Source organism: Oncorhynchus clarkii, chromosome 20 (genome assembly GCF_045791955.1).
Source record: "Oncorhynchus clarkii lewisi isolate Uvic-CL-2024 chromosome 20, UVic_Ocla_1.0, whole genome shotgun sequence".
NCBI lineage: Eukaryota > Metazoa > Chordata > Actinopteri > Salmoniformes > Salmonidae > Oncorhynchus > Oncorhynchus clarkii.
Genome location: NC_092166.1, coordinates 25,511,755 through 25,533,772, shown reverse-complemented (window position 1 = coordinate 25,533,772; position 22,018 = coordinate 25,511,755). Strand labels below are relative to the sequence as shown.

Genomic DNA, 22,018 nt, shown 5'->3' with positions numbered 1-22,018 from the left:
AAACTTTAACACATTAAGTCAAATGTTTGTCCTTTTGAAGTCTACTCAATTCACAGAATAATGCTGATTAAGCAATTGGTTAAGTAGCCTTTTTTTACAGTGCACTCTCAGTGTGAGAGGATATGACCTTTGGTCCTTCCTCTCTTCTCCCCCAGGCCCTCCACACCCCTCCTGTCCTGTGCTTATTTCTGCCTCTTCTCAGGAGAGCAATTGGAATGTCTGCAGCTCAGGAACTGACTACATAAATAATGAGAAAGGTCCTGGGTGTAGCTTTCCTGAGTGACCAGAACAGCCAAGGGTGTGGACGGCGCTGGACGGTTTGTTCATTCGTGGACAATCGCTTCAGGCCAGGCCATGAATAGTTCATACACAGACCACCAGAGCAGTGTGTCTGTTTCCATGTGTGTGTGTGTGTGTCAAGAGCACTATGTATTTAACCTGGTTGTTTATGTGTGCTTGTGTTTATGCTGTGCTGTTCTGCTCTTAGGCACTACCATAGATGAATAATATATGGGCACCATAAACTCTTGACACTAAATGGATGTCCATCAAATAGAGCCCCAGGGCTGCTGATGTAGTGATGGGGAGATATCTTACACACGCGCACACACACACGCACACACACACACACAAACACACACATTCGCTTATTACCTCAAGACCTGACTTGCAGTGTCAGGTGACAGTAGAGATCCTTGAAAAATGCAGGGCCATGTGAGAGGCCTCTAAATATAGATGTGCTGCTATTACTTCTATTACTGCTCCCCTTAGCGCTTTAATTGTATGAATTAAACACTGCACGGTATCGTGGCACCACTACCACTAACAACACAGAAACCCTACCTACTTAAAATAATCTATGTGCCTTTAATGAACTATTTGAAGTTGGAGATAAAAAAGATTGTTCCATATTTCTAGCTACGCTTGGAACTAGATAATGAGGGGGTCTATTGAGACGCAAGTTGACTTTGCCACTGGGCAAACTCCAATGTCCCATTATACGTGGGGAAGGTTGAATGGTTCTGCCCAGTAGCTGGCTACGCAAGATATTTTGGGACCTGTTCCAAAAAGGCTGGCAGGGAAAATGCCCTATTTTTCATTATTTCTAGGGCAACCATGGCTATTGGCTACCGCTGTACAATGTACAATCAATAATATGTGCCTTATCATAGCCGTTCCATGATCTCTCAGGGACACGATGAAGAGTAAGCCAAACCGTTGTTGAGGTTCACTGACCAAATAGTAGCCATTCACACACACATAAAACACACACACGCATAAAACACACACACACACACACACAGAAGCGGATGTATTGGTGTGAATCAATAATATTGTCTTGTCACAGAGTGACATGTGAGCCATGGGGGGGGGCAGATGGCCCCATGGCGATACAGCTCCAGCCACGACAGCCCAGTCCAGCCTCCACTGCTGGGGAAATCCCACGATCCACTGCGCAACACTGGCCATTACCAAACAGCATGGCATTATTGACATTTCCTTGAAATACTGAACAGAGTATGCCTCCAAAAGACATTGGGGTGATTGGTAAATAAGCACCGTAGTGTCGTGCAGTACATGGACATCTGAAGAAATCATTTTCTCCTCTTTCTCCATGTGATTTCTTGTAATAGAGGAAACTTTCCTCCAGAAAATAGATTATCGTTGATGGCCAAAACTAGGTCAATCACTGTGACTTTTTAGGTGATTGACTGATTGACTGCTTACTTGATTGATTTGACAACTTGAGAGATTAGTGTTGGTGTTATTGAGGAGGAAGCATCTAACCTTGGTGTCACTAAGGAGGATGCATCTAACCTTGGTGTCATTAAGGAGGATGCATCTAACCTTGATGTCATTAAGGAGGATGCATCTAACCTTGGTGTCATTAAGGAGGATGCATCTAACCTTGGTGTCATTGAGGAGGATGGATCTAACCTTGGTGTCATTAAGGAGGATGCATCTAACCTTGGTGTCATTAAGGAGGATGCATCTAACCTTGGTGTCATTGAGGAGGATGCATCTAACCTTGGTGTCATTAAGGAGGATGCATCTAACCTTGGTGTCATTAAGGAGGATGCATCTAACCTTGGTGTCATTGAGGAGGATGCATCTAACCTTGGTGTCATTAAGGAGGATGAATCTAACCTTGCAAAACATTCACCTTCAAGTTGTGTTACACAGGAATGTTTAAATGGAGGCTAGTACGATCCCTTTTTCTCCTTCGGACTGAAAAAAATACAGAGGAAAGAATGTCAATGCTTGTATGAGAAAGACCTTGGGATGGGTAGATGAGCATTTTAGCACTTTTAAGCTGACAGCTTTGGCATGACAGTAGCAGCTTGTGATTTCTGGCGGGCTTGCCCCCCTCCCCCCTCTGGCAGTAACCTTTGATGGCATCTGATTGGTTTTGAAGTATGGGGAAAGTGATGCACGTGTGATGTCAAAGAGATGAAAGCTCGCTGGGGCAACATTCCTACGTACGGTACAGGTACAGTACGCCAAGTTATAGCACAGAGATCAGGTAACCTCCACTCACGTAAACTTCTCGTGCATGTCTTTGCTCACCCACAGTACAAGTAGATCCTATCAGATTGAATAAGAGAACATTCCTTTTGTTGGTACCCTCAGGCTCTTAGAAGATGTCTACTGCATTTAGAGAAGCTGATGTGAATCTCTCCACTATGCTATTCTGAAGGGTCTACATTATGTTAAATTTGCCATATGTAACTTTTTGGGCAACCCAACCAAATCCACATAGAAATGTGAGTTATAGATATGTCATCATTCTAATTAAAAGCAAGTCTTAGAAGCTGTAGATCTGTTGTATGCACACTGTTTCTATGCTTTCCATTCTTAAGTTTTGTTTTTGCGTCTTTTAATTTTGGGTTTTGTACACCAGCTTCAAACAACTGAAAATACAATGTTTTTGCTTATAGAAAATATATTTGACAGGGGTTTAAATTGTGCAACGAGTTTCTACACTATAATTGCTTGCTTTGCCACTTAAACTGAAAATCGTCGAACTATTCGAATTTTAGCAACCAGGAAATGGCAGAGCGATTTCTGCATAGTGCATATTTAATCTAGGAATCTTGCCATTGTCAAGAGGAGGGTGGAGGAGTGGAGGAGATAGACTCTGCCACTGCAGTATTATGATGATGGCAGCACTAGCTGTCCCCTCTATGTTACGCTGGTCTGCATGCGGCTTAAGACACAGAGAAACTTCATACAGCCCTGTTATGTCTTGATCCAGTTATGAAGTGCTCCTGTTTGCTTGTTAGGACCAAACAAGAAGAATACGAACAGCCCATAGACATGTCTAGACAGGGTTTACGGCCATGAATATTGCCAACACAAGTTCATTAAGTCAGTAATAAGACCCATAAAAGGGTTTCATTTATATTCTCAGCTATTTTATGACACTTAGTGGTGAGCAGCAGTGTTTCAAAGGAAAAACAACCAATGTAATGAAAAAAAACAAAAAAACAATATCCTTTCTTTTTTAAATGTTGTTGACTTTCCAGAGGGCCTTGCGTTAGGTCACAAGTACAGAACACTCAAGAAACTCACGACACATCTTTTGATTTATATTCTTACTAGAGAAAACACACGTCATCAGTTGATTTATATTCTTACTAGAGAAAACACACGGCATCAGTTGGCTACTCATTTGGCTTGTTCTATCATCCCTCTATCTATCCATCCATCCTGACGTTCATAGTGGCTTAATTACAGGATTACAGGACCACAGGCTAAACAGGAGCTCCATCCTCCACAACATCACACAGGCACTGGGGGCCTCTGGCCTAGGGAGGGCTTGGCAGAGGGCTGCCAGCATCCAGACACACAAGCTGCGGGACCAGAAAGAGACAGCTAGTGCCATGCCAGGGCAATGGGTGGCATGGCCAGTGAGAGATAGATGGCTTAATACCAGGGTAAATGCTTGGCACAGCCAGAAAGGGACGGCATATAGGTTCAGGGTAAATGGTGGCAGGATATGGTTAACTGATGCCAAACAGAGAATTGGAACACACTTCTCACTGAGCACAGACGTAAATTCATTGTCAATACAATGGTATGACGTGGAAACAACATTCATTTAACCAGTGTGTGCCTAGTGGGTTGTGTAATGTACTGTATGCCCAACTTGTTTTTCAATGTCAAAAGTCATCTGACAAGAGTCATCTGTTTCCTCTCAGTTTCTTCTGCTGATAACAAACTGGCAATAATTATGTTAACAAATGATGACAAATTGATTCTGGTCCCAAAGCAGTATCAATTTCAGTTTTCCAAATGTGTCAAGCAATTTGAATTAACACTTAAACATTTTAGTTGAGATGTTTTCAGTTTTAGCGCTCTTTATTTGGCCTCTAAATAGACAGCCAATAGGCAGTTTGTTGCCAATCCATTGACATGTCCCAAGGATTCTTACTTGTCTAACAGGGAGCAGGGAGCTGTTGAGAAAATGCTTCGAACCTCACTCGATTGTGAAAGTGACACCCACCCTGTTAGCTAGCTCTCCACACTCCTTCACACTAGACTTATAAGCTCACAATAGACCATTTATTGTCATTCATCAGACGGGCTGGGCCTGTTTCCGTTATGACTCTCTTCACATAGACATTGAAGGTCACTGTCCCGGTAGGCTCCTTTAAAGAAATTGAGAAATTGCTAACCAAAGGGAGAAGACTATTCAGGTTTTTAGGGAGAAGACTATTCAGGTTTTTAGGGAGAAGACTATTCAGGTTTTTGGTTGCAGCAGAAGAAAGTTGCACCAGGGCTCAAGAAATGCGAGTCAAATATGTACTCGGTGTCGTGTATCTTTCTGTCCTTGCTGCTTTTTATTCTCTTGATACATCAAACCAGACCATCGAGGAGTGTTGGCCCGCCTTGAACTAGGGCCTATCATGTCTTATTGTGTAATTCTGCTGTAGTGGTTAGCCAAGCGATGTTCTTCATGGGCAGCAAGCTAGCTAGCTAACTCATCTGAGGGAGGAAGGCAGCAAGACTTGCTTATCTCAAGGGTGAATAGTTATCATATCAGCCCCCTCAGCTCAGACACACAGTGGAGTTGTTTGTCTCCTCACATCAATGCATTTTTCTCATTCCTTTCCCTTGGCCTGGGATTAAAATCAGCTGGTTGCTGAAGACAGAGTGAGAAGGGTAGAGAGAAAGAGGGGTTGGTGAACTTATCCCTTGTTTCCCAGGCGGAAGGCGAGGGGGGGAGGTATTTTGTTTTAGCAGGGAACATAGAATTTGTTTGCTTTGGCATTATGGACATCGTTTGCACTGATGTTAACAGAGTTTCTGTCAATATTGGACGACTGAATAAGTATTGCTTTGGTCAAGCTTATGTCCTTCCAGATAGCATAGAAAGAGGGCCGAAGGGCATAGCAAACACTGGGAGGTTGAAACTCAGTCTGAAGATTGTTTTATGTGAAACACATTCTTCCTCCCCCATCCCCCCGTTTGACTATGACCTCATGTTCCGAGAAGGAGAGACAGCTTTGTTACGCATTCCAGAATTCCAGTCTGCGGTAAATCGCCAACTTCTGTGGGCAGTCCCTCAGCTTTCCGTAATTCCCTTCCCTTATTCCTAGTGCACTACTTTTGACCAGGGCCCGCACTATATAAGGAATAGGGTGCCATTTCAGACCCAGGCCTAGTGAATCTTAGCTTGTCTCCTCACCACTTCAAAGCAGTTCCAGAGGGAGAGCCTACTTCATGATGATTATTGTTTTACCTGACAATAACGGGTCATCTGAGATCCTAGAACCTCATCCTAGACGGTGGCCTCTCTCATTTACAGATCCCAAAAGGTGAACCTGAAACCACAGCCTCATGTACACCAGTCACATCAGGTAAACTACTCCCTCTGCTATCTTGTTGCCAAAACTGACGAGAGCTCATTACAGGCTTGCTCTGCATTACAAGACATCGCTGTAATGAAAGGAGACACTCAGTGATACAGCGGCTGTCTATCTTTGATGTTCTAGCTAATACTTTCTCCTACACTGACTTAGAAGTCTCTGTTGGATGATGATTATGTGGGCTACTTACCAAACCTCATAAACGGAGGGGGTATAAGTAACTCACTTTTGATTTCATTTACTCTGGTAAGCAAACACCGCACTACCTTTTGAGTGTGTATAAAAAACATACAGTACCAGTCAAAAGTTTGGACACACCTACTCATTCAAGGGTTTTTCTTTATTTGGACTATTTTCTACATTGTAGAATAATAGTGAAGACATTAAAACTATGAAATAACACATAAGGAATCATGTAGTAACCAAAAAAGTGCTAAACAAATTTTGATTCTTCAAAGTAGCCACCTTTTGCCTTGATGAAAGCTTTGCACACTCTTGGCATTCTCTCAACCAGCTTCACCTGGAATGCTTTTCCAATAGTCTTGAAGGAGTTCCCAAATATGCTGAGCACATGTTGGCTGCTTTTCCTTCACTCTGCGGTCCAACTCATCCCAAACCATCTCAATTTGGTTGAGGTCAGTTGATTGTGGAGGCCAGGTCATCTGATGCAGCACTCCATCATTCTCCTGGAGGTGTGTTGGGTCATTGTCCTGTTGAAAAACAAATGATAGTCCCACTAAGCGCAAACCGGATGGCATGGCGTATCGCTGCAGAATGCTGTTTTAGCCATGTTGGTTAAGTGTGCCTTGAATTATAAATAAATCACAAACAGTTTCACCAGCAAAGCACCCCCACACCATCACACCTCCTCCTCCATGTGTCACGGTGGGAACCACACATGCGGAGATCATCCATTCACCTACTCTGCATCTCACAAAGACACGGCGGTTGGAACCAAAAATGTCCAATTTGGACTCATCAGACCAAAGGACAGATTTCCTAATCTAATGTCCATTGCTCGTGTTTCTCTGCCCAAGCAAGTCCCTTCTTATTATTGGTGTCCTTTTAGTTGTGGTTTCTTTGCAGCAATTTGACCATGAAGGCCTGATTCACACAGTATCCTCTGAACAGTTGATGTTGAGATGTGTTAGTTACTTGAACTCTGTGAAGCATTTATTTGGCCTGCAATTTCTTAGACTGGTAACCCTAATGAATTTATCCTCTGCAGCAGAGGTAACTCTGGGTCTTCCATTCTTGTGGCAGTCCTCATGAGAACAAGTTTCATTATAGCACTTGATGGTTTTCGCGACTGCACTTGAAGAAACATTCAAAGTTCTTGACATTTTCCATATTGACAGACCTTCATGTCTTAAAGTAATGACGGACAGTCTTTTCTCTTTGCTTATTTGAACTGTTCTTGCCATAATATGGACTTGGTCTTTTACCAAATAAGGCTGTCTTTTGTATACTATCCCTACCTTGTCACAACACAACTGATTGGTTCAAACACATTAAGAAGAAAATAAATTCCACAAATTAAGTTTTAACAAGACACACCTGTTAATTGAAAAGCATTCCAGGTGATTACCTCATGACTCTGGTTAAGATAATGCAAAGGGTGTGCAAAGCTGTTATCAAGGCAAAGGGTGGCTACTTTGAAGAATCTCAAATATAAATTATATTTGGATTTGTTGAACACTTTTTTGGTTACTACGTGATTCCATGTGTGTTATTTCATAGTTGTGATGTCTTCACTATTATTCTACAAATAGTCAATAAAAAAGAAAAACCCTTGAATTAGTAGGTCTGTCCAAACTTTTGACTGGTACTGTACATTACAAGCTGTTTGTATTAAATTGCGTAAGCTATCTTTGAATGTGATCTGCATGTGTAGTCTATTTGCTAGCCTAACTGGTTATAGGTAGGCCTACAAACCCTAAACACTCTAGCAGATCATAGCCCACCCTAGCTCGAGCTCACTCCAGCTGTGCCTCCACCCTTTCTCCATGGTATTAGTTTGAGTGTTTAGCTAGCCTGGAGGCCTCCCTTAGTTACAGGAACATATTACAGCCTCTTTGATTTGGCCATGGATCATGGCTGGCTTATTGCAGTAGAGAAACCATACAGCCTCAAACCAGACAGTGATGTCATCTCCACACTCACCCCACAGGAAGTGATCTCACAGCAAATGATCTGCTGAGGGTTTAGCCAGGGGCACCCTTAACGGAGTTGCTAACAACCGGATGCGTCCGGTTTTCAGGAATACAGCTAATTCAACTTAGCTTCCTTTTCCACTTAAAAACCGGATGTGGGAACTCCGCTCAGGCCTGCTAAGTTAGATTAAGCCAGAGAACACTTATTGTTTCCCGTAAGTCAGGGGCCTCGAAATAGTGATTTATTTTAGGTGTCCACATTTAGCACTGTCTCTGCTTATAAGTTGTGTAATAAGCATCAATGACCATACAAGAGAAGCCTACGGGGCGGTGTGCTGCGTGGCCTGAAGGACGGACCAGAATCAGTGAATAAGTCCTTAAAAGGCATTTATTTTTATTTATTTTTATTTCACCTTTATTTAACCAGGTAGGCAAGTTGAGAACATGTTCTCATTTACAATTGCGACCTGGCATGAGGAGAGTGTGGTGGAGCCCCTGTCACAGGAAATTAACTTCTCCCACAGGGCGTACTTGTCACAACGGAAGCCACAGGCCACCTGGGAATCTTCTAGTTCCCGCGGTCTGTGAGGCCGTATCAGGCCCTCCATCTGAACTACCCTGGGGCTTGGCCATGGCTCGGGGGGCTCCCACGCTCACTCAGTTGCCACAGTGTTGTGTCAATCGTTTTGGATCCAGCCCCCTTGTTGTGCTATCGTTCCTTAAGAACTGAATTTAGGCTTATAGCGAGTTGGCAGGAAATGAGGAGTGCAGAGTGGAACTGGGAACAAGCAGCTCTAGCTCTAGAACCTTGTTTCTAATCATTTCTTGAACAATTTAGGACGTCTAGTGTTTCAGGTACCACACATACCACTTTGGTGTACTAAGCACCTCGTTCCAAGATTGCCTTCACTTGTCCAAGTGAACGGTAAAAAATAAAAAAGAAGTTAGGCATAATCTTTTCATGCACCTAACCCAGGCAAAGTGACCATAGTTGACTGATTTTAGGTGGTTCCCATGGTTTGATTGTAAATGCCAACAGATGTTATCGCAAAACAAGCTATCAGTCCATCCACTCTGCTGGGCATAGCAAAATACACAAAAAGTGTCAGTCTTCCTGTACTCATGCCCACACCACCACCCCCAACCTCACTCATCCTCCCCCCTCCCCCGGGGGGAAGTACATGGTGACTCAGCTACCCTGTTCTGTTCCATTTTCTCCTTTCCTCCTCACACGTCATCGCTGGCCTTTTAAACAGCCAAAGCTCCAGAGTTGGGGAGATGAGAGAGAGCAGCTTTATTAGATTGGGCAGCAACTGCCCTCAGCCCTGACCTGGCCATGCAGCCTGCTGTTATTTATAGCAGCGAGAAAGACTAGCAGTGGCATAGCTGCAGGAAGTAGGGGTGCTGGAGGTGCTGCAGCACCCTCTGATAAATTGAAATAAATTTGTACAGAAAGCAATACAATTATTCAAATACTAGAGAGACACAATTTGGGCAGCAAGTGCCATAGAAATATAATCCATAGAAGGGCCTCGGAACCTCTCACCCTGGCAATTTGTCCGGTAAACTCAAGAGTACACTCGCAATGGCTGCCAGTTCTGACTTGATGGGCACGTCCATTCTATGGATTATGTTTCTATGCTTGTGGATGTCAGTGAACAACAGCTACAATCGGCTTTTCGCAACTTTCTAAATACAGTCGCGGGAAAAACGTTGTTTGGAAAGCAAATGACTGAAAAGAGAAGACTAGTCTAATCTGTCTGTAGAAACTAACAAAACATAGTAGCCTAGTGATATTGGCATGAGCACATCAGCCATCACCAGTGAGAAAACATATGATATTCATGTTATCTTTGTCTTTGGGTGAGTCAGTGTCACTGGAAGGTTTATTTAGTAGTCTATACTGTTAGTAGCCTATTATATTTCCACCTAATATTGTATAATCTGTGTCTCGCCTCTTTTCATTGGCCTGAGCTAATGATTGCATTCACCACAAGGTCATTTTTATGGATCTCAGTTTGTAAATGTCAGAATGTCATTTTGATCATTTGTGTGATATTAGAAACATTCTGCTCATGTTACCAGTCATGTAAAGGAAGTAGAATTGTATGGGGGGAAAAAGGCCACCTTTTTTTTCGGACCCTGCAACAACAAAAAATGTAAACGCTTCTGCTCAACTGTATGCCACTATGCAAATGAGATGATAGATGCATGCAATGCTTTATTATAAAGGCCCCCCCCCCCCACACTGCACCCCCGACTCAAAACATCTTCCCACGGCAATGAGTAGTGAGTTGTGTTCCTTTCAGTAGCAACGGTCATCGAAATTGTTAAAAAGTTTTAAAAACAATTATAAGAAATGCAACAGTAAGACAATGTATTAAGATACTCCAAACATTTAGAATTTTTATAATCTATCAGATATTGATGGAATTATGTCACATAAAACATTTTGGTGGCATGGACAAATGAGTTCAGTGATTTTGGTGGGAATTGAGGTATTCAATTTATTGTAAAATGTCCCTTATTTTTTTTATTTGAATGCAGTTATACTGTATACACTACCGTTAAAAAGTTTGGGGTCACTTAGACATTTCCCTGTTTTTGAAAGAAAAACTTTTTTTTGTCCATTAAAATAACATCAAATTGATCAGAAATACAGTGTAGACATTGCTAATGTTGTAAATGACTATTGTAGCTGGAAACGGCAGATTTCTTTATGGAATATCTACAGAGGCCCATTATCAGCAACCATCACTCCTGTGTTCCAATGGCATGTTGTGTTAGCTAATCCAAGTTTATCATTTTAAAAGGCTAATTGATCATTAGAAAACCCTTTTGCAATTATGTTAGCACAGCTGAAAACTGTTGGCCTGATTAAAGAAGGAATAAACTGTCTTTCTTTAGACTAGTTGAGTACCTGGAGCATCAGCATTTTGTGGGTTCGATTACAGGCTCAAAATGTCCAGAAACAAAGCATTTTCTTCTGAAACTTGTCAGTCTATTCTTGTTCTGAGAAATTAAGGCTATTCCATGCGAAAAATTGCCAAGAAACTGAAGATCTTGTACAATGCTGTGTACTACTCCCTTCACAGAACAGCACAAACTGTCCCTAACCAGAATAGAAAGAGGAGTGGGAGGCCCCGGTGCACAACTGAGCAAAAGGACATGTACATTAGAGTGTCTAGTTTGAGAAACAGATGCCTCACAAGTCCTCAACTGACAGCTTCATTAAATAGTACCCGCAAAACACCAGTCTCAACGTCAACAGTGAAGGTGTGACTTTGGGATGCTGGCCTCTCTACTGAGAGAGATCTTTATAAGGTCAGACAGACTATAAGAGAAAGGTATGGTCTGACTTGCCCACGCATGTCTTTTATCTGTACTTGTACTGTATTTTCAGAGACGGTCTCCCACAGTACCTGTAAATTATATGCTCTCTGAGCTCAGAGCGTAGGCTAAGGTGTGCTGCAGAGCGCCTGTAAGTCAATCCACCCACCCTGGACAGGAGAAGGTTGGAAGCAAACCAATCAGAGAGGAGAAGCTGTCCATCTGCATCCACCCACACTCAGTCCCCTGGGCCCACATGGTCACACTGCTCAAAGATGTCTCATACAATGGATTCTATAACAATACAGGTTCCACTATAATAACATTATACTGGAGTTCAGTCAAGGGTAATAAAGGTTATCTGTAGAAATAATGAAAAAAATTTTTTGTACAATTCCAGTGGAATAAATATTGTCGATATAAATGTTTTTCCTCATAATCCTGGACTATCGGACCACCATTTTATTAAGTTTGTAATTACAACAAATAATCTACTCAGACGCCAATCAAGAATTATCAAAAGCCACGCTATAAATTCTCAGACAACCCAAAGATTCCTTCCAGACTCCCACCTACCCAAGGATGTTGCAGTACAAAAATCAATTAACCACCTAACCAAAGATCTAAATGTAACCTTGCGTAACACCCTAGACGCAGTAGCACTTCTAAAAACAAAACAAAAATTCTCACAAGAAATTTGCTCCCTGGTATACAGAAAATACCTGTGGTTTGAAGCAAGCTTCCATAAAATTGGAACGGAAATGACTCTCCACCGAACTGTAAGTCTTCCAACCAGCTTTTAAAGACTACTTTTCCAACCTAATTGAGGATAATAAAAACAATCCAAAATGTATTTTTAATACTGTCGCAAAGCTAACTAAAAAGCAGTATTCCCCAAGAGAGGATGGCCTTCTTTTCAGCAGTGATGAATTCATGAACTTCTTCGATGAAAAAATCATGATCATTAGAAAGCAAATTACGGACTCTTTTTTGAATCTGCATATTTCTCCGAAACTCAGTTGTCCCGAGTCTGCACAGACCTGCCAGGACCTAGGATCAAGAGAGACACTCTTAACACATTCACGAAAATAGTCATGCCTCTAAACCTTCCAGCTGCCTACTGGACCCTATTCTAACTAAACTACTTAAAGAGCTACTTCCTGTGCTTCACCCTCCTATGTTGAACATAATAAACGGCACTCTATCCACCGGATGTGTACCAAACTCACTAAAAGTGGCAGTAATAAAGCCTCTCCTGATAAACCAAAACCTTGACCCGAAAAATGAAACACAAATAATGGATACAAAATGCTCCAGTCTGGTTTTAGACCCCATCATAGTACTGAGACGTCACTCGTGACGGTGTCTCTCTCTTTGTCTCTACCTCACCTGCTGTCTTGACCTCTGAATGCTCAGCTATGAAAAGCCAACTGACATTTTACTCCTGAAGTGCTGACCTGTTGCACCCTTTAGTCTATAACCACTGTGATTATTATTTGACCCTGCTGGTCATCTATGAACGTTTGAACGTCTTGAAGAACAATCTGGCCTTAATGGCCATGTACTCTTATAATCTCCACCTGGCACACCCAGAAGAGGACTGGCCACCACTTAGAACCTGGCTCCACTCTAGGTTTCTTCCTAGGTTCCTGCCTTTCTAAGGAGTTTTTCCTAGCCACCGTGCTTCTACATCTGCATTGCTTGCTGTTTGGGGTTTTAATCTGGGTTTCTGTACAAGCACTTTGTGACATCTGCTGATGTAAAAAGGGCTTTATAAATACATTTGATTTGATAAGATAATGAAAGAGCCAGCTATGTCTGTCATCCACCTACCTTGATAGGAACTGATTTCACTCTTGTTTTCTGAGCAATGAACAACATAAATCCAGAATGTGCTTTAGGCCTCGAGAGTTATTCCCCTCCTGACTCCCGTAAAACAATATGTCACATGCATAAAGCGTAGAAAATAGATTTCTCCTGGCCTGCTGATGGAGTTAAAACATTATTAATGGAGATGATCAAAATGAGAACTGTCATTGACAGCCTCTGGTGATTTACTGGGCTATCAAGTTACATGTTCCAGGAGAGAAGGAGAAGAGCCGTGGGCGCTCACTGTTTTGTAAACACACCGATGCTGCTGACACATATTTGAATATTTATGAGAATCAGCAGGGCCATTTGCAGGTTATTTTGGAGGCAGGAGAGAGTTTACATTTTTTTTAAACCTTTATTTCAACAATGAACACAGACTGAGACCAAGGTCTCTTTTACAGCTGGGCCCTGCGTATACATGTTTACACATACAGTTTAGGTACAATGATTAAAAAACTAAACCAGACAAACAAAATGATCACAGATAACACAAAAAAATACAGCAACCTATTATATTTACACACAGGTTATTCTACTAACAGCACAAGAACTTGCATTACACAAAACAGTTACAACCAATACAAAAATAAAAATCCTCCAATAAATATTTAAAATGGGCAACAGGGGGACAGGAGTCTGAAGTTTAAGTTAGTCTGCAGACTATTCCATAGGCAAGGAGCGTAACAGGAAAAGGCAGCCATACCCAACTCTGTGGACATCGCATGGGCCTCAAGTGTAATCCATGCTTGAGACCTGGTTTTAGGAATTCTAATTCTAATATTGATGAGTGATGATAAATAAGAAGGCAGTTTATTCAGAAGTGCTTTATAGACAAACACATGTTTGTTCTCGTCTCACGGACAGCGAAGTCCAACACGCATTTTGATATAAAACACAGTGGTGAGTTCTGTAGCTAGCACCCGTAATAAACCTAAGTGCGCATTGATAAGTAGCATCCAGCGGTTTAAGTGTTGATGCCGTAGCATGCATGTAAATAATATCTCCATAATCTATAACAGACACAAGTAGCTTGCACAATTTGTCTTCTATTTGTAGAGGACAAACATGTCCTGTTTCTATAGAGGAAGCCAAGCTTGATTTTTAGCCGTTTACAAAGTTCGTCAATATGCATTTTAAAAGACTGTTCATCATCCAACCATATCACTAAGTATGTATATGCATTTATATGCAAAGACCTGATTAATTCGAGAACCATCTAAGCTCGTAAGTGCAAGTGTATTTTCAACCAACTTTTTGAACCTATTAAAAATCATAAAATGTGTTTCTTTGCATTTAAAACAAGTTTCAGCTGTATAAAATACCCTTGTAATACCTTCAAATCTGTCTCCAATAGTGGTAATGCTTGGTCAGCTGTTGAAGCAATAGAGTACATGACAGTGTCATCAGCATATACGTAAATTAATTTGACATTTCCTTATCTCATCACCGATATTGTTAATGTAGAGAGTGAACAGTAATGGACCAAGTATAGAACCTTGTGGGACCCCTTTAACCAACTCCAATGGCTCCGACTGGATGCCGTCGACTCTAACAGCCTGACTCCTATCCTTTAGATAGTCATGAAACCAACGACAGACATCCAATTCCAGTCCTATTGACGACAGCTTACCCAAAAGTATCGCATGGTCTACAGTGTCAAAAGCTTTAGATAATTCTATGAACAAGGTGGCACAGTACTTTCTATTATCTAGGGCATTAGTAATATAATTTACAACACGTACAGTGGCCGTAGTGGTACTGTGTTTAGGTCTGAAGCCAGATTGATTACTAGAAAGATTATTGTTAACAGTTAAAAAATATTGTAGTTGCCTATTCACCAATGACTCTAGAAGTTTAGCCAAACAGGAGAGCTTAGAGATGGGCTGATAATTATCCAACTCACTACCATCACCTCCCTTGAGGATTGCTAAAACAAAAGCTGTTTTCTAAGATTTAGGAATCTTTCCTATGACAAATGTTTGATTAAAGATATGCGTCACTACACCAGCAATAATAGGTGCCGCACACTTGAGTAAATATGGATCCAGATTGTCAGCGCCTAATGATTTCTTAGAATCTATAGCAGATAGTGCAGATAAGACCTCATCTTCTGTGACTTTTTGAAAATTAAAAAAGCGGCTTACTGTTTTCCACATCAGCTGAAGGTCGAGGGACTGAAACAATAGAACGGTCAGGATCATGTTGGACATTTTTTCTTTCAAAAAGAAAACCAGCAGAAATAAAATGCTTATTAAAAACATCACAAATTTCAGTTCGGTCACTGATGATCCCAGATTCCGATGTAATTTGCTTCGGCAGGGAAGTCGAGGAGTTTCCTGGTTTAAGTGAGTTGACAGTTTTCCAGAATTTAGCGGGATCACCAGCAGACTCTGTCAGAGCATCAAGAAAATACCTAGATGTTGCCTTTTTTATTCCTCCGGTCCATTTATTTCTCAATTGCCTAAAAAGCAGCCAATCAGCTGTTTCACCAGTTTTCCTCGCCAAGGCCCATGCTTGATTCTTTTGCGGAAAAAGGATTTTCAAACCACAGGAGAACCAAGGATTAGTTTGATGTTTTACCCTAAGTCACTTTAACGGGGAGTGCTTATCAGCCATGAAGGTACAAATTGATGAAAAGAAAGAGAACGTTAAAACTGGGTCCATTATGCAGTTTACGGATAAAAGCTCTGAGTAATAAAGGTCATGGATAAAGGCTTGCTCTGAGAAGTGTTTATAGTTTATCTTTAGAATTATACGGGAGTCAGGGTTTTTTAGCCTAGTATCTCTGATACATGCAATACGGCGGTGGTCACTGATGTCATTAGCAAATAACCCACTAGCTATATATTTGTGAGGTGTATTTGTTAAGATAAGGTCTATTAATGTAGATTTTTGGGGGGTCTTTTGAATTAGGATGGGTAGGTATAGTTATTAGTTGAGTAAGATTTAGTTCGTTCCAAATGTCTTTTCATTTAAACGATGCTGGCATCAGCCAGTCCAGATTGAGATCTCCGATAATCAATAATTCAGAGTTTGCATAATTAGACATTAACTCAAACAATTTGCATAGAGCAGATCCCGGAGCTGAGGGTGGACGATAAACTCCGGCTAGCGTTAATATTGCATTACGACCAAGGACCACATTCAGAACTAGACCACATTCAGAACTAAACATTCATACTGTTTCAGAACAGAAGTTGAAATGGACACAGTGACATCTAGGTTGCATTTAACATATATGGCAATACCTCCACCTCTACCCACTCTGCCTGCTCTGTAGACATTATACCCAGCTAACAGAACATCTGAGTTTGGAGCAGAGACATACAGCCAGGATTCAGATATAATCATTATGTCAGCATGTGATTGTGAGACCAGTATTTCAATCAAATCTAGCTTTTGGATCAAGCATTCAAATGAATAATTCCAAGGCCACTATTTCGAGAGCTCATATCAGATGGAGCATTCAAGGTAATATTAGATGAGCTACGCTTCCTTGTGCAGCTACTGACAGGCCTGAGTTGGATGGAGATAAGATTACTTCTAACAATACCCCTCTGCCTGTGCGAGGAAGTGGCAACACGGTACCTTGATAGTAGTGTAACAATAACATAACAGTCCATCGAAAGGTCCATGTTAGCAGCACCTGTAGAGCTATTTAAAGCTATGGGGGGAGCAGTGATTATAGTCTGATGGGGAATCAACCAATTCCGAGTATCAACCCCCATGGCTATACATGGTCAATTCTCACATGCCCTGTATGAGGCTATAGTGAGAGCCAGGTTTGAGGAGAGAACGCTTGTACCAAACCTATTCAGATGTAATCCATCCTGGAGAAATACATTTGGTCGATGTAGAAAAGCTAAGCTGTAAAATTGGCCACATATTGTATGCTATTGAACAACAATAACCTTTAAGCCAGATGTGCAGCTGGCGTATACGACTGAAATTATTATCCGTAGAGCGTGGAGACGGGAGTGGACCTGAAATAATGCATTGTTTACCTGATTTAAGTACAGTATGAATCAGTGATTCATTTAAGTTGCTGAGATTCCTGTAGTTTAATATCATTTGACCCTACATGGACTGTGATAGCTGAAGCAGTCGGGTGTTCACTAATGAGTAGCGGGATCATACAGTCAATGTCCTGGATCCGGGCACCCGGGTAACAGATGGTCTCTGCTTTCCTAATAGAAACATTTTGGATCCTAGATGAGCCCACAATTAAGGACAGTGGGACTACTGCTTGGTAAACATTTTTTAAAGTTGCGTCTCTCTTGAGTTATCTTCCTCCTAGAAAGTACTTATTTTCCACCATAATTTGCAAATAAATTCATTAAAAATCCTACAATGTGATTTTCTGGATTTTTTCTCCTAATTTTGTCTGTCATAGTTGAAGTGTACCCATGATGAAAATACAGGCCTCTCTCATCTTTTTAAGTGGGAGAACTTGCACAATTGGTGGCTGACTAAATACTTTTTTGCCCCACTGTAAGTATGGTTCTCAATCAGAGACAACGACAGACAGCTGTCCCTGATTGAGAACCATACCCGGCCAAAAACAAAGAAATACAAAAACATAGAAAGAATAACATAGAACGCCCACCCTAGTCACACCCTGGCCTAACCAAAATAGAGAATAAAAAGCCTCTCTATGGCCAGTTCGTGACACAGGCAGTGACTGAGACAATAGCATTTCTGACTTTATACACTGCATTCTTTGAGAGAGGTAGTTAGCAAACCAGGCCAAAGACCCCTCAGGGACACCAATATTCCTTAACCGGCCCACAAGAATGGAATGGTTTACCGTATCAATAAAAATAGCAGCACAACATTGCTTAGAATCAAGGGCAATGGTGACATCATTGAGGACCTTTAAGGTAGCAGTAACACATTATTTGAGCGGAAACTTGAGCGGAAACCAGATTGCATACCAGAGAGAATACTATAGACACCAAGGACCCAGTCAGTTGATCATTGACACGTTTTTCCAACACTTTTGATAAACAGGGCAAATAGAAATAGGCCTATAACAGTTAGGATCAGCTTTACCGCCCCTTTAAATAAAGGACAAACCGTGGCTGCCTTCCAAGCAATGGGAACCTCCCCAGAGAGGAGGTTTGAAAGGTCAGAGATAGGCTTGGCGATGATAGGTGCAGCAACCTTAAAGAAGAAAGACTCTAAACCATCTGACCCAGATGCTTTTTGGGTCAAGTTTCTAGATCTCCTCTAGTACCTAGAACTCAGTGACTGCCTGCAGGGAGAAACTTTGTATCGGGGCAGGGGAAAAGAGTGAGAAGCTTCGGGGATAGTCGCATTAGAAGGGGTGGGAGATGAGGAAATGTTGGACGGGCAAGGAGGCATGGCTGAGTCAAATAGGAATCCTGACTTAATGAAGTGGTGATTAAAGAGCTCAGCCATGTGCTTCTTGTCAGTAACAACCACATCATCAACTTTAAGGGACATGGGCAGCTGTGAGGAGGAGGGTTTATTCTCCAGGTCTTTAACCGTTTTCCAGAACTTCTTGAGGTTAGACCCACAGAGAGAGAACTGCTCCTTAAAGTAACTAACTTTGGCCTTCCAGATAGCCTGAGTGCACATATTTCTCGTTTGCCTGAACGAGATCCAGTCAGCCTGAGTATGCGTGTGCCGAGCCTTTTGCCAAATGCAATTCTTGAGGTAGTGTAACTCTGCAAGATCACGGTCGAACCAGGGGCTGAACCTGTTTTTAATTCTCATTTTCTTTATGGGGGCGTGTTTGTTCACAATACCACTGAAAATATCAAAAAGAAGGTCCAAGCGTCTTCGACAGAGGGGATCAAGCTGATTCTATACCATTTTACAGAGGCCAGTTCATGAAGGAAGGCTGTGGTTCCTGAGTTAATTAAGCAATTAACATTCAATCATGTTTAGGGTCATGTATCAAAATGCTGGGCAGGCCATTACTTTGGCCATTATTGTGGCTAGCATGGATAAACCCCCATAGAATGACAAGGCTCCCATTCACAGGGCACAAGTGGTCACTGAATGGTTTGATGAGCATGACAATTACGTAAACCATATGCCATGGCTGTCTCAGTCACCAGATCTAAACCCAAATGAACACTTATGGGATATTCTAGAGCGGAGCCTGAGACAGCGTTTTCCACCACCATCAACAAAACACCAAATGATAGAACTTCTAATGGAAGAATTGTGTTGCATCCCTCCAAGAGAGTTCCAAACACTTGTAGAATCTATGCAAAGGTGTTGAAGCTGTTCTGGCTCGTGTTGGCCCGACATCCTGTTAAGACACTTAATGTTGGTGTTTCCTTTATTTTGGCAGTTACATGTGTATAGTCAAATCGTCGAATACAACAGGTAGACCTTACAGTGAAATGCTTACGTACAAGCACTTAACCAATAGTGCAGTTTTAAGAAAAAATACCAACCCCCCCCAAAAAAAACCAAAAATAAAATAAATAAAAGTGACAAATAAATAAAGAGCAGCAGTAAAATAAAAATAGTGAGGCTATATACAGGGGGTACCGATACAGCGTCAATGTGTTGGGGCACCGGTTAGTCAAGGTAATTGACGTAATATGTACATGTAGGTAGAGTTATTAAAGTGACTATGCATAGATAATAAACAGAGAGTAGCAGCAGTGTAAAATAGGGTGGGGGGTGCAAATAGTCTGGGTAGCCATTTGATTAGTTGCTCAGGATTCTTATGGCTTGGGAGTAGAAGCTGTTTAGAAGCCTTTTGGGCCTTGACTTGGCGCGCCGGTACTGCTTGCCATGTGGTAGCAGAGAGAACAGTCTATGACTAGGGTGGCTGGAGTCTTTGACCATTTTTAGGGCCTTCCTCTGACACCGCCTGGTATAGATGTCCTGCATGGCAGGAAGCTTGGCCCCAGTGATGTACTGGGCCGTACGCACTACCCTCTGTAGTGCCTTGCGGTCGGAGGCCGAGCAGTTGCCATACCAGGCAGTGATGCAACCAGTCAGGATGCTCTCGATGGTGCACCTATAGAACCTTTTGGGGGATCTGAGGACCCATGCCAAATCTTTTCAGTCTCCTGAAGGGGAATAGGTTTTGTCGTGCCCTCTTCACGACTGTCTTGGTGTGCTTGGACCATGTTAGTTTGTGATGTGGACAACCTGCTCAATCTTGAGAATGGGGGCATACTCGGTCCTCATTTTCCTGTAGTCCACAATCATCTCCTTTGTCTTGATCACGTTGAGGGAGAGGTTGTTGTCCTGGCACCACACGGCCAGGTCTCTGACCTCCTCCCTTTTGGCTGTCTCGTCATTGTCAGTGATAAGGCCTACCACTTTTGTGTCATCTGCAAACGTAATGATGGTGTTGGAGTCGTGCCTGGCCATGCAATCATGAGTGAACAGGGAGTACAGGAGGGGACTGAGCACGCACACTTGAGAGGCCCCCGTGTTGAGGATCAGCGTGGCGGATGTGTTGTTACCTACCCTTACCACCTGGGGGCGGCCCGTCAGGAAGTCCAGGATCTAGTTGCAGAGGGAGGTGTTTAGTCCCAGGGACCTTAGCTTATTGATGAGCTTTGAGGGCACTATGGTGTTGACCGCTGAGCTGTAGTCAATAAATAGCATTCTCACATATGTGTTCCTTTTGTCCAGGTGTGAAAAGAAAAACAATCTTGTAGCTTAGCATCTGCTTCATCAGACCACTTTCTTATTGACCGAGTCACTTGTGCTTCCTGCTTTAGTTTTTGCTTGTAAGCAGGAATCAGGAGGATAGAAATATGGTCAGATTTGCCAAATGGAGGGCGAGGGAGAGCTTTGTGTGGAGTAAAGGTGATCTAGAGTGTTTTTCACTCTGGTTGCACATTTAACATGCTGGTAGAGATTAGGTCGAACGGATTTGAGTTTCCCTGCAATAAAGTCCCCGGCCACTAGGAGCGGCACCTCTGGGTGAGCATTTTCCTGTTTGCTTATGGCGGTATACAGCTCATTGAGTGCAGTCTTAGTGCCCGCATCAGTTTGTGTTGGTATGTAGACAGCTACGAAAAATACAGTTGAAAAATCTCTTGGTAAATAGTGTGGTCTACAGCTTATCATGAGATACTCCACCTCAGGCGAGCAAAACCTCGAGACTTCCTTCGATTTTATGCACCAGCTGTTGTTCACAAATATACATAGACCGCCACCCCTTGTCTTAGCAGAGGCTGCTGTTTTATCCTGCCGAAAAAGCTTAAAACCCACCAGCTTTTTGTTATTCATGTCGTCATTCAGGCACGACTTGGTGAAACATAAGATATTACAGTTTTTAATGTCCCGTTGGAAGGATATTGTCATAATGCAAAACATGTTTTTCAGTATGTCATTGTCCTCAGCAGGCATCTCTACAGTAGCAGTGTACAGTAGTTATTTTCTTACCATTAAATATTCTCTCTATGCCTTGGTAGCTATGCCAAAAGAATGGTCTTAGTTATTTTGTTATTTCCACCCCAACTTAATGTGGATTTCTGACTGATCGACAGATAGGTCACCTCTTTTTTTTTGTCACTTTATATAACCAGGCTATCATTTACTTCTGTGTGTAATATCGATGCTATTGTCACGCCCTGACCATAGTTTACTTTGTATTTTCTATGTTTTGATTGGTCAGGGTGTGATCTGAGTGGGTATTCTATGTTTCATGTCTTGTTTGTCTATTTCTATGTTCAGCCTGATATGGTTCTCAGTCAGAGGCAGGTGTTCGTCATTGTCTCTGATTGGGAACCATATTTAGGTAGCCTGGGTTTCACTGTGTGTTTGTGGGTGATTGTTCCTGTC

General features: G+C 42.1%; 1 protein-coding gene across 2 annotated transcripts in view; it reads left to right on the top strand.

Moving 5' to 3' along the window:
- The window catches only part of LOC139376126 (apoptosis regulator Bcl-2-like), a 53,522-nt gene that overhangs the window by 19,029 nt on the left and 12,475 nt on the right, over nt 1-22,018 (top strand). Inside the window, exon 2 of one of the 2 annotated variants that reach the window (XM_071118338.1) lies at nt 5,813-5,864. The exons of the other annotated variant lie outside the window; for it this stretch is intronic. Within the exon in view, the coding sequence (XP_070974439.1) occupies nt 5,813-5,864 (52 nt within the window). The remainder of the gene's footprint in view (nt 1-5,812; nt 5,865-22,018) is intronic. 2 annotated transcript variants of the gene reach the window in all.